Source organism: Arachis duranensis, unplaced genomic scaffold (assembly GCF_000817695.3).
Source record: "Arachis duranensis cultivar V14167 unplaced genomic scaffold, aradu.V14167.gnm2.J7QH unplaced_Scaffold_165934, whole genome shotgun sequence".
NCBI lineage: Eukaryota > Viridiplantae > Streptophyta > Magnoliopsida > Fabales > Fabaceae > Arachis > Arachis duranensis.
In genome coordinates this window covers 3,136,737-3,151,444 of record NW_026264258.1, presented here as the reverse complement: position 1 = coordinate 3,151,444, position 14,708 = coordinate 3,136,737, and the positions used below count along the sequence as shown (strand labels likewise).

The 14,708-nt window shown below is 25.9% G+C and overlaps 1 protein-coding gene across 1 annotated transcript; it reads right to left on the bottom strand.

The window, feature by feature from the left end:
* Window positions 1–7,025: 7,025 nt before the first annotated feature.
* Window positions 7,026–14,663, bottom strand: LOC127743861 (uncharacterized). Its single transcript, XM_052256040.1, has 8 exons — window positions 14,534–14,663; window positions 12,716–12,823; window positions 11,731–11,844; window positions 9,831–9,965; window positions 9,046–9,180; window positions 8,871–8,933; window positions 8,112–8,217; window positions 7,026–7,246 (listed from the first exon to the last, which is right to left on the bottom strand). Exons 1-8 carry the CDS (start codon window positions 14,624–14,626, stop codon window positions 7,215–7,217), a joined length of 786 nt encoding a protein of 261 aa, XP_052112000.1. The 5' UTR covers window positions 14,627–14,663; the 3' UTR covers window positions 7,026–7,214.
* Between the last annotated feature and the right edge of the window lie 45 nt (window positions 14,664–14,708).

Genomic DNA, 14,708 nt, shown 5'->3' with positions numbered 1-14,708 from the left:
TTTTACACAACACACATACACACACCCCACTACTACTATCCATGGATATTTTGTTGAGTTGTCGTATCTGTCTGTCGGACACGTTTTAGACACGACATTCATTTGACACTCATCCGACACACGTGTCGTTTGTGTCCAACTGTGTCTTAATAAAAAAATGAAAAAAAATGTTTGAAAACACCTAGATATCATCACGTATCAGCGTGTTTAGTTTTATTCTTAACATATATTTTTGAAATGAGTTTAGAAATAGTATATATTTTATTTATTAAAACAAAAAATATTTTAAATATCATATATAATTAAAAAAAGACATTAGAAATAGTTAAAAACTTAATTTATATTTTAACAAAAAATATCAAAATATCATTACAATTTATTTTAAAAAAAATTATAATTTATATAAATGCCGTGTCTTTATATCTTGTAAAAATTAAAATTTATGTATCTACAAGTCTCGTATCGTGTATCCGTATCCTGTGTCCATATCAGTGTCTTTTCATTGTAGTTTTTTTTCCTCTTTTTGTTACATTTTTTCTTGAATTTTTTTTGAAAATATTAACTAAAATGGTTGAAGTTATTCACATATTATGGAACGAGTAAATCACTTTTCTCTAAAATAATCTATTTTTTTTTTAAACAAAATACCTCAACTTACTGCGATTTACTAACGGTAGAAATAGGATACAAATGTGAATATTTTGGAAATAGGACAAGGGGATAAACAATTATGCCATATATATGTACGCTAAAAATTAATTATTAAATCAATTATTTGTATAAAATAATTTTAAAATATAAAATATATAATAAAAAATATAAAATAATACATATAAATATACACAAATACATAATTACTAATTTTTTGTATGGGTATAATATTTTCAAAAGGTAACTAGCTAATTTTTTATTTAAATACTTGAAAAACCTTATAATATTACTCTTTTAACATGACTAGATAAAATATCTAGATTCCCTGATTTAAGAATATAGTAATATGGTCAAAATAATTATAATTCTAAAAATTTTCATAGTTTTATTTTTGGATGAAACTTAGACTTAATTTTGTATGGGTTTAATATATTATCCAAATGGCAGAGTAGAATAAGTTGACTCTGTTTTATATATTTTTCATCAACCATCTTCAATTATTTTATATACAAAATTAGCAAATCCTATCACATGTTTAATATAATAATACAATGATTTGGACACCCTAATTTTCTCCCACAAAAGCTCAATTACCTGTGACTTCTTCTTCTACTTTTGTTGACCCTGTAACATTTTCTTTGTAAAAGACTAAGGATTTGTTTGGTTTGAAGAAAAAAAATAGAAAAAAAGAAATAGAAAAGAAAGAAATTGAGTGAATTTTTTTTTTTTTAGAGATGTTTGGATGAAAAGAAAATAAAGAAGAAGGAAATAATATATAATGTTATGAAAAGACAATTTTATCTTTAGATATTTTAAAATATATTAAAAATAGAGAATAATATTAAAATATTAATATTAAATACATTTTCCTTCCATTTTCCATCTATTATTAGAGGAAAAAAATTTTCAGTGGTCCTACCCACTTTTGTATACTATTCATTATTTCTCTTTGATTTTTTCATTTAACCAAACAAAGAAAAATAGTTATTTTTCTTCCAATTTCTTTCTTTTTTATTTCCTTCTTTCCATTTTCACTTCAAATAAATACACCCTGCCAAGTCCAAAATAAAAAAAAAAAACAAATACACCCTAAAAGTAGCTCTAGATATTGTAAATCTAAGTAGAGATTCTCTAAACCCTTTTTTTAACCAGCCTTGTTGGAAAGTAGATATTGTAAATCTAGTAGAAATCCTTAGCCCTTTTTTGACGGTTTTAATCGTCACTATATATATTAATTTACATATTTTTAATTAAACAATTAATCACCAAAATAATCAAATTTACCATAATAAAATAATTAAATTTACAATAGAAAAACAATCAAACTTTGTCTACAGTAGTATAAATTTTTTTTTATAAAATACAAAATATTTATTTTTATATGCAATGACGGATTGATAACTAATTTTTTAATTTATATACATATAACATGATTGAATTAAAACAATTTAACTTATTAAATATTTATGGGATTGTTGAATTAATTATTATACTCTTCTGTAATTATAAATTAGCTACTATTCAGCCATTATATATTTTTAAAAGTTTGATTATGTTATTCTGAAAAGAAATTATTTTGTTATGAAAATTTTGATTATTTAAGTAGTTGAGGGATCATCTAATTTCAATACTTGTTTGCCTTTATATATTTAATTTTTTTCTAATCATCATCATCCGAAGAACAAATAGGTAGCTCCACTACTAGTTAAGATCGGAAAGCAAAGGATGTTTGGGTGAGATGACAATATATAGAAGAATGAATTTTAATTTGGAACGTTGGAATATATAATAAAACCTTGAATCATATTCCTTAGTCCTTATTACGTGGGTGTTTATAACTTATCTATTTAGTGCATGCTCTTTCACCTGCCATCTTTCAAAGTGTTAAACTTAGGAGAACGTGACTTTATTATTCACGACCTCTACCAGATATAGTTTTTTTTTTTTCAGAAGAAAAACTTTAACGGCACTTATAAATTACGTACAGATTATATATATTAGATCTGAAATTAAGTAAGAAAATAGATAAATTTTATGTTAAATTATGGTCTAAAAAACACAGATTTTGATTAAAAAAATCTTATAAAAAAATAGATAAATCACAATTTACACAAACTACAACACAGAAAAATATCTTCTTTTTTTCTCTAAATAAATCTAAAAATTTTTTGAATATGAATATTTTTATGGACGAAATGTTCTCCTCGTTAAACCTTTATTCCTGCTCTGTAAAATCATATCAAAAACATTCATAAAAGGGATGAATACACCACACTAGAAAAAGAACAACCACAAAAAATTTATTTTATATCTAAAGCTGGATCTAGTTCTCTAAAAATCAGGAGTAATAACAACAAACAAACAAGCGGAGAAAAACAGTGATATGGCGCAGAGGAGAGGAGTCAAGGAGCAAAGAAGGGCCATCGCAATCTACAGCCTAAACTAAGACGGTGGTGGCAGCTTTCAAGAAATTAAGTTTGTAACATGCTACCACACGAAATTTTACGCTTAAGTCATAAAATAGAGGTTATGTGGTATTATGACCTCTAAAATAAAATATGTACATATAATATTAGAAAGAATATAAAAAAGTAATGCTCAAAAAACGAGTTAACTTGCGTACTAAGAAAACTATAGCTATCACGTATAAGATAATAAAAGTAAAAATAGAGGACCAAAGATACAAAGTAACAAGCTCCTAACTCAGTCCGCGAAGTCAAGGCTGGCCGGAGAATATTTACACATTTATATACATATCCAAAACCCAAACGTACATAAACAACATCCTGTCTCTCCATAAACTTCTAAGAGGGTCAAAAGGAACAAGTCATGCGGAAAGAAAATTAAGTACCTATATATACAAGACTGTACAATAAAAAAGTAACCCAACTACCACTTTACTTCAGAAGTCCAGACGCCTAACTAGGTGTCTCTCGACCTGCATCTGAAAAACAACAACATAGTATGAGGTGAAAACCAGAGGTTCTCAGCATGGTAAAGGTGTCACACATAGAAGATATAAGGCTTTGAGAATGCCAGAGGCAATCATAGAACGCCAACGCTTAAATTATAAAGTTTAAAGTATTAAACAGAAACCATAAAAAGTGATTTTCTAAATGTATCTGAGCCTAACTTAACTTAATACTAATCTAAGTCTTACCGCCGCCTTTCCTCCATACCTCCATCTCCGACAACATATCACAGACAAATAAGCAGATGAGGCAAGCACAAGAAGGTTACAAGTACTACAGGTAGCAAATATACATCTAACATAACAAATACACTTAGGCACACTCAGTTAATGCACAAACAAGTAATTCAAGTAATATGCACATGATGCATGCCTGTCCTAAGGCTGATGAGTCTCATCTGTCGGTTATCAAGCCAACCCGATAAGTTCAGTTTGCTAAACCATTGGACTGTCCCTCGACGTGCATCCCCAATAGCCTATGCATAGCTTTTTCTCAAATAATTAATATTGTTCAATAGGGGTAACATTCCTGCGAATTTATAAGTGCCTGATCACCCTTACGTCGTAAGGTCAACAGAGTATCGAGTTTTCGACCTGGTACACGTGGTGGCAAGCCACGGTACTTTACCCGGGAAATCTCGTATCTCAGATCATTTGATTATTTAAGCCAAATAACATACATAATCATTCATAGTATTTCATATTCAATTCATCACTTTTTCAGTTTTACTTCACTCTCAAGTTATCCCCATTTCCTAACTTCATCTGATTATCAGGTTTAATACTATTATTTATGACTAAAGGAATGAAAATAGAGGTTTAGAAGTTTGAAATAGGATTTAAAACTCAGAAAACCATGTTTGCTGAAATAGGGGCCACGTGTATGCATGGGAGTGTAAAAAGGCAGCTCGCGCGCGCATCCCCTTATCATGCGTACGCGTGGACATGCATGTTGAGTCATTACGCGTACGCATACAAGGAGGTCAGTCAAAAATTCCATGCCAAGCGTACACGCGTACGCGTAGACATACGTTCTTCCAAAAATCTGATTAAATAGAAAGCTACAGAATTTATATAATTTCAACCAAACTTCCGACGTGCATAACCTAATCATTTTAAATCGTTTCTCATCCGTTTTTCGAACGACATAAATTTCACGAACACAATTTCATAAACAAATTGAGGGTCCAGAAGTCAAGTTATAGTTCGCCGAAGTTCGACCCAAAATCAAATTTTTACAAAACTCATTAAACCTCCATTTCATTATTCTTTCCATTCACATATCAGCCATTTCACACCTGAAAATTAATCCTAACACATACAATATTCCCAGCCACAAGATCCTGCACCATTTCATCATCCAACATACAACAACATGGCACAATTTCACACCTCAACAATTTCATATACACTTAATATATATATATATAACCAACTTACATCATAAATGTTAAAGATACTAAGCATTGTACAGTTCTATGCGTTCCAACTTATCTTAAGGCCATCTAGCCTAAGTTTTCACAGAACGTCATATATTAAATGTAAGAAACCTAAACCATACCGTAGCTGATTTTTACGTATTGTCCAATGCAACTCACCAAAATAAACACAACCCCCCAAAAGTTCAATAAAACAACTTCCTCCAAGTTTCAATATCCACAATTTCAAACTCCAATTATTTATTTACAACCTAATACACATTCATAACACATATACACCCAATTTAATATCCAAAGCACAAATTCAAAATATTTAATAGAATTATAGTATTCTCACCTTACCCAAATTTCATATAAACAAGAGTGAATATTTTCCTCAAGCTAATTGGATCCTAATACATCACAAATCAAAGAAACTCAATACCTCTACATAGTTTTCGAAAATTGGGAAAAGGAGTGGCTGAGAGTGATTAAATGGCTTACCTATAAAATTGTTTCGGTAGAAACGTATAGCTCGACGCGGTGGTCACGTGGCCGCAAACGGTACGACGATCGGAGCTCGAATGAAAGAGATACAGTGATTTAAATTACCGTAAGGGTTAGGAAAATTTTCTTTTCTCCTTTCCCCTGTATACTTTCGGCGCTGTTTCTGCTGAATTGGGGAAGAGAAGAGGCTTTGGTTCACTTAACTGCTAGGCCGGTTGGGCCCACGGACCCTGTTCAATTGATTTGGCTTGTTTGGTCTAATTTTGGGTCGATTTCTTTGAAATTAGTGTCAAAATTCTCGCTTTGACGAGTTCTACCCTAATTTAATATAATATTCACATTTCTAATTTTTTTTATTAAAAAATTAATTTATTGACTAATTATTTACTAATTTAACAAGGATTACAAAGTTTCGTTCTTGTTTTCCTTCACAGAAGAGAGAATCCAGTCGTTCCGTTTTTAATCTCAAAACAAAATATTATCATACGCAAATTATTTTTTATATTGGGGTGAAAATTGTATTTTTTAGGATCATGGATTATAAGAGTATTATTCTTAAATGTAGAACTTTTTTATTTAAAATATAGAAATTGGACCTTTTGATTTTTTTTTAAATAAAAATCAGACCATTCGATTTATTAGGAACACAAATCGGACCCTCCAATCTATAATTTTCTGAAAAAAAAAATCACAACAAACAAATCGAATCCTCCAATTTAATATTAAAAAAAATTTAAAAATTAACTTACAAAATAATCAGTAAGTTCGATTATTAATTCTCATACCAAAATAAAAACACATGCACACCCAATAAAATTGAATTGCACACATTACTTTTCCATGATGAAAAATTTTAGCCTATTATCATATATAGTTGGTATAACTAACTGATTCTTTAGGTTATGTAAGAACTTTGTTGCCAAATGAAAATGAAAGAGTAATAACCAAAATCTATATCTATTCATTTATACGAAAAGTAGTGTAACTTTTTCAAAAAATAAATATAACACTTCTCCCTAGCTTTATGATTTTGAGATAATAACACGATTCTTACATTAAAAATTTTTCAAATACTAATAAAAATTAAATTAGTGATAGTTTTATTTATAATTTACGAAGAGTGTTTAGTTTTAAGCCTCTTAAATTATTAAATTTATTTTTTAAAATATTTTTCACCGACGATGGTTTGATAGAGAAAAATTATTGTCAAAAAGGATTTCGCAAGGAAAAAAAGTATGTGCAGAACGAAAAATAGGATAAAATAAAAATGGTGATGTTTTCTCTATAGAGAATGTGAGAGGAAAAAAAAAGAAGAAAAAAAAGATAGTAATAATGATGAAACATAATAACACAATAAAAATATTGTAGATAAAAATATAATAATAAAAATGAGAACGAGATAATAACAGTAACAATTGGTACTCTCACAAATTCTAAATAAAACCACCACAAAATTAATTCTATTAATATTTGACGGATTTTTTTTATTTAAAATAAGGTCCAGCTTTGTCTTTGTCTGTTGCATACGAAATATAACCGCATCCAAATAAAATCCAGAATGCAACGATTTAATAGATTTACAATAAGGTAAGATAATAATAATATAAGTCATAATCCAAAGTATCTCAAAATGCAGTTTGATTCCAAGAAGGGATTAAACCAATCTCCTAAGATATTGATGATGAAGCGTCAGGAGAATCTGTTTTAATCACAACATTAAAAATTAAATCAGTGAAAAATATGAATTAATTGATGATATATATGTAAAAAAATAAAACAATTTATTACAAGTATATTTATTTATATTAACAATTCTTCTATTATAATGATTTGAAATTTTGGCTGTATGCATTGTTTAGATTGTGTACTGTATATGTATAGGGACAGAAATAGTAACAAATAATGAAAGTAGTAAGAATATCAACTAAAAATAACTTATGGGTATGTTACTATGTTTTGTTTAGTAGTGGAATATCCTAATAATTAAGATAAAATAAAAATATACTACATCTATGTATATTATCTATCTCTATCTATGTCTTATTTTTTTTAAACATTTTTCTACCAAAACCCTAAATCAAAGTTACTATTTTCAAAATATATGTTATTAAACAAATGGATGATATATTTTATTGAACTTTATTTAAGAATTTGTCCATTGTTGCATGCACAATGCACACTTGTTTAAATAGACTAGTAAATTAACCATTAGAATAATTTAATTTGGTTACAAATGGATGATATATGAATCTAATTAGAGAATCAATTTTTGATTGCTAACTTTAACTGATTTTGTTTTTAATTTTTTTATTCTTTATTCACAACCTCTTTTTCACTTTTTTTTTCCCTCAACTCATCAGATAACACCATTAAAACTTTTTTTTTTCTTGTTACCGCGCCATCTACTTATTTTCACCAGTCAACCACCATTATTATTGTCGTTGTCGACCATCCTAAACTTTAAATTTTAAACCCTAGAGCCTAAACGATAAACTCTTTAAAGACTGAATTTGATGTTCATATATGAAATTTACACTTTTAGGATATTGAAGGCTCTTGCTTACCATCAAAAGAGTGCATCAAGTTGTAACAAGCATCTCTCAGAAAATCTTCAACCATTCGCTTTCTTTCTTCTTTGTCTGCTTTCTTAATAATATCAATGAAATCCTCCTGATGAAAAACCTCGCACCAAAATTCATAAGCATGCATTTAATTGCTTAAAATTTCACTTCAAATCTTAAGCTTTCATGTTGAGTATGGAAATGCAACATTATCAAAATAAGAATGCTCAGTTCAATTATTAATCTCATTTTTTGTTTTTTAATTCTTTTCTTCTTGCAAACTGGTGGAAGCATTTGCTGAAAAACATAATCAGACTTTAATTTCTAAAATTTTGTTGAAAACTTGTGCATTTAGATTGTGTTTTCATTTTATGTACTTTTTATTTTTGGAATTTTGTGAAGAAAAAATAAAAAAGTGATAATAGAAAATAATTTTTTTATTTTTATTATTTTTTCTTGTTTTTTTCACAGAAATATAAAAATAGAAAATATTAAAATTAAAATCAAAAAATAAAAATACAACCCAAATGTCAAACGATCTATTATATAAAAGATAATTATATATTCTCAGTAAGAATAGTCTTTGATTTCTGTAAAATGAATTAAAAAATTAAAAAATCTTTTAATTTGTATATATCTATTTTTTCACACCAAATTATGTCCAAAATTCCTCTAAAATAATAAGCATATTCACATCCAAAAAAAAATTCTTAATTAAAAAAATAGAAAATAATGAATATCAAAATGAGCATATATACTCACTTCAGATGATTCTTGTTTCTTGTATTTGGTTTTTGTTTCCTCTACCTCAATACCAACCATTTCCTGAAAAAAAAAAGTAGTAAAACATTAAAAAACCATTTTGAAAAATAGTTAGTGATAATTAAAATTGCTAATAGTAATTAAGGTTCTTCATGAGAATAATAGGAATACTCACCTCATCAGCATGTGTTTTAGCATTTTCAATATCTTGTGTTTTCTTTCTAGGCCCAGGAAGAATTCCATAATTTTCATACCTTTCTACCTCTTTCAAAGATCGAAACTTCATCCCTGTGAACTTATGATGATAGAACTACAAATTCAAACATTTTTTTATTGTCATTATCACATATATATAAATATAACTCATGTTAATAATAAGCAAAAATAATATATGATGTATTGGGTATGATAAGAATATGCAATAGAAATTTCTCACCATTAGTCCAAAAAAATTTCGATGAAGAGGATTAGTATTTTTCGAATACTAATACAGAAGAGAAAAGAGACACATAAAAAACAATAAAAGTGTATTTGGTTTGCGTTTTTATATTTTATGTATTTTGTTTTTAAAATTTTAAAAAGAAAAAAAATAATATGAGATAAAAGCGGAAAATATTATTTTTTTTCATTCACAAAATTTTAAAATAAAAAAAACTTTTGAAAAAAAGAAAGTCTTTTGTTTTGCTATAGAATAATCAATCATTCTAAAAAATATAGATGAAAATTTTTAAAAAATGTAATTTTTTTTATCTCATGTATAAATATTAAAATTATTACCAAATAGCTAGGTACATTTTATTCTTGTCTTCTATATGTTAAAATATAAATATATATATTAAAAATAAATTAAAATATACATGTATTTATACATAAATATATTAATAACTGATTTTAGTAATTAATTTTAGTATATGTTTATTTTTGTAATATGAATAATGTAGATAAATTATTGTTACATACCTTATCAACCCTCCCACCTTGGCTTCTTGGTCTAGATATAACCTCATAACTTTGAATCCAGTCATGTGGTAGGAACTTTGTAGATCTTGGTTTTTTTAGATTCGAAGATGCTTCCCCAGTAGTCACATTCCCACTCTAATTATAATTAACAATAAATGTTATCATATATATGTTTATGTTAATTAGTTAGATGGAAGTAGATAGATTCAAATTTGTAATATCTATTATCTATTATATATCTCTAATTTTAGGATTAAAATATGTTCTATTTCAATCTCTTATTATAATTGAAATCAAATTTTTTCTTTCAAAATTAAAGAATTCTCCCTTCTTCTCTCTTCTTTTCTCTATTTCTCTCATTTCTTTACTTACTCTATCTCTCTTATATATCATTATCAATAATTAATTACGAATTTGACAATCAAAATATACAACATAACATTCTCTAATTGTATTTAAATTAAATTAAGATTAAAATTGAAATACTAAAATAGAAATATAGTTATATTATATATTATATTTATATATTACTAACTAATTTAATAACTAAAATGTGTCACATGACACTCTCTTATTAAAATTTAGAGAAAATATTTTTCTCTAAAAATAGTAAACATCCTTCTTATATTTTCTTATATACCTCTCTCTTTTTTTCTATTTTTCTTTATCCTTCCCACTCTATATATAATTTATAATTCATATTTTATATTAGTAATTTGATAAATCAAAATGTGTCACTAGATATTTTCATTATAATTAAAATAAAAACTTTTCTTAACTTCCAAAATTAACAAACTCCCTCTTTCATTTTTCTTCTTCTTTATTTCTCTCTCTTTTCTCTCATTCTTTATTTTTCTCTACCTTTATGTTCTACCAAAAATAAAATTAATAATATAATATAATTTAAATAAAAAATATTATTATATACATATTTTTTTATTTAATTTTAAATTTTTACTTCTTATCTTTTTTAATATATATTTTTACTTTTTTTTAAATATTTATTACATATAATTTTAAAAAAATACTAATATTAATATCTAATCAAATATAAAAATATACACGTTAAATTTCTTCAAATTTTAGATAACGAATATTAAAATTAAGTAAAAAAATCAAACTCTTTCATTTGAAAATAATAACTAAAAACCTTATTATTTAACTTTGTTTAAAATTCTGGCTTTTTTAGTCGACGGAGACTTTTGTCCCTTACGACCAATTCATAAAAGTAGTTTAACGCTATAAATTTTTTGTGTCATAATCTATAATATCAAAATTGACGTAATTTTAAAAGATTTAAATTCTCGTAATAGTATTACGAGTAAAAATACTAATACAATTATAATTATTATGACCATAATATTATTGTTGCGATATCTATTATACACGCAATTCCAATCACAATTACAGTTACAATCACAATCACAATCGTTAGGATACAAAGATCTCTAAATACTATTTCTAAATCTGTTTGCTAATAATGTTAGCATTCAGTAATTTAGTCTAAGCTTTGAATGCAACTAGTTCTTTGAATAATTCTGATTCAAGTACCACAAAGGTATATATCTAGTTTACACTTGTATTCAGATTTGTGTTCACAAATTAATAAAAATAAAGATGTTCAACAATACCATAAAAGACTAGGACATAGTGCTATACAAACTAAAATATAAATAAATATTCAATCTAGATAACAAACTATTCGATCCATAAAAATTATAAATAAATATACTACATATATACTAAAATCAACGATTAAAATTAATTATTAATGTATAATATACATTAAAATATAAAATACATATTTACATATATAATAGTTAAATTTAATAATTAATTTTAATATACATATAATATTTTTGAATCATAAAATAAAAGAAAAGAAGGAGAAGAAAATTACCTTAGGAGTTTGAGTTGGGGTCCATGACATTTTTGTTGGAGTCGCAACAAGTATTGGATTTTTCTCACTTGGGATCAGCCTATTAGATGGAGTACTTGCTTCTTTGGATTGTTCCTAAATTAAATTAAACACGCCACAACCAAATAAGTAATAACATATCTTTAGAGAGAGTGAGACTGTATTTTAAATAAATTAAATAATTGAGTATAGATAACAACATATTTTGAGTGTATACTTTTATATACCTTGACTATGTATAACACAACTTTTGTTTTATTTTCATGCTAATACAAATGAACTCAAGAGTATATGTAAGTAAAGAGTCTAAAAATTAACTAGTAATTAATATTAGTCAATTTTTTTAAATTTTTTTATTCATAATTTTTATTTTTGAGTAAATCATAAATAGGTCTCTGACTTTTAATCACAAAAATAAATAAGTTTTCGACTAATTAAAAATATAAAAATGTCTCTCATTTTTTAAGATGCAAGACATCTAAATCTCTGCGAACTAATTTATCCTTATATATTTTGAACGGAGAAACTTAAATATTTCATATTTTAGAAAGTCAATGACATTTTTATCTTCAAATTAAAAAGTTAGAAACTTATTTATCCACTTTTTTTCTTTTTTTATTTTTCTATCAATTTTATTTTTAATATCACTCTTAACGTTACTATATCTTTTGTGATTGTCAATTAGCTACCCATTATCTTAAATTCTGAACTTTAAATTCTAAATCTTAAATCTTAAATCATATCTTCTAAATTTTTATATCTACAAAAGTAATAGTTTAGAAAGTAATTTTAACACTAAAAGAAAGAATGAGGGTTAAAAAAATCATTTTAACACTAAAAAAAATTACAAATATTATTAACTGATATAAATGTTGGTTCCTTACACATTTTTATAAGCAAATTCTTGAAGTTGATTTAACTATAAAAGAATCTACAAAAAGTTAAACCTAAAATAAAAATTTATTACCTTATTATCAAGTGATGGAAGACTGGAGAATATGGGATCCCATTCCATTACTTCAGCATCTACCATGCTTGAATCATCTATTAATAATGGAGATTTTTTGCATTGATCCTGTTATTATTAAATAGAACACAAACAATTAACATAGTAAAAAGTACATAACTAATCAAACTTGAAGTTGTACTTGCTAATTTTCTGAATGATAATCCTTTCAACCTAAGTTAATAAATAAAAGAAATTAAAATTACTTAATTTGTTCAATATTATAGTACATTAATGTGTATAATAGCACCTCTAGCAGTGCCTATTCTTTTAGGTTGCGTTTAAAAGAGAGATTAAGACTGAAAGACAAAGACAGAGAAATTGAGATTAAATTAAAATTTTATATTGTATTTGGTGTAAAATGTATTGAACGGAATTATATCTAAGTATCATGTTTGGTTTAAGATAAATATAAAGATTAATGAGATAGATTTAAAATTTAAACAATTAAATGAGAGTATTTAAAAAAAATGTTATTAAAGTTTCATCTTCAATCTTAAAAATTTCAGTCTTCTCTATCCCTATTTTCTGAAAATATGAAAAAGGTAAAATTTTAATTTCAACTACCACTAAATACAATACTAAATTTCAGTTTCTTAGTCTCAGTTTAGTCTCTATAAATAAATTAAATACTATCTTATATTAGAGAAGTGTTATATTCTCTATTGCTTTTCTTTGTATTATTTTTCTTATTTTACTTCTCTATGAGTGTATTAAGTAAATACAATGGTAAGTAAATTTGATATTTAAATTTAAATAAGATGTCACTACTTTGTATCTTTTTATTGGAAACTAGATTTTGGGTAGAATTATTACTCATTTTGTACCTTTTCTGGGCAAAAGTAAGCTTTAAACCAACCCAAGTGAATTCATTTTGTTTTCTTTTTTTACACATTTACATTGTTTTGCACTACTCTACCTATCTATTTGTGCTTCCCTTTAAAACCCCTCTCTTTTATAATATGTTATAAATTGATAAATCTTGTCCGACCAACAATAATCTCAAGAGATGTAAATATAACTTATTATTCTTTTTTAACCAAAAGTGAAAATAGAGAAATCAGGCTCAAGAAATGAATATATATAGCTATTTGGTGCATGCTATGTATATATATATATATATATATCATTCAAATTTGATGATCAATACACCAACTTTTATGCGACTAGTCTTTTAGACTGTGTTTGTGACTATAGATTTTTATGGTTACGGTTTTTTACCGTAACAAAAAAAAAAATTAATCATACACCTAAAATATTATAGTACTAAAGAAAATTTTAAAAAAATGTTTAAAAATTACTGTTCAAATTAAGCGATTCTTTTCTTATTTCTTTTCTCCTTCAATCCAACCTCACTTTAATTTATCCTTTTAAATTCAAATTGAATCATCAAAATTGGATCTATATGATAATTAGGTCATATATAATTTGAGCACTATACATAGTAAATTTATTAAATAAAAATTTAACAGATCTTTTATAAATAATAATGTATCTTTTTTTTTATTTTTGAGTGTTTTTTTATTTTTTATTTTAAGCTAATTTAGACTAACCCAATGGATTGAACAACTATTACCCAAAACCTACATCCGAACACAAAAATGTTTTTCTGTTTAATTTTTAAGTGTGTGCTCATTATGAATAATTGAAAGGGGAAAGAATAGAAGTCGTCATAGATCTGGAATATTATTACTTAAAAGAAGGAAAAAAAAGAAAAACAAAACATGTAAAAATATCCAACAAACAAAACGTATTAAAGAATAAATTATGTTCAATTACCACGGCACTTTTCTTCACAGAAGATGCGGTATTATCATGTTGGATATGATTTTCTCCTTCCCTCGAAATTGATACATTTGAGTCTAAATTCATTTCAAATATACAGGGAGTAAAAGAAATAGAATTGCAAAATTTTGATGTGAGAACTAACATAAGCCCCTTTATATATATATAT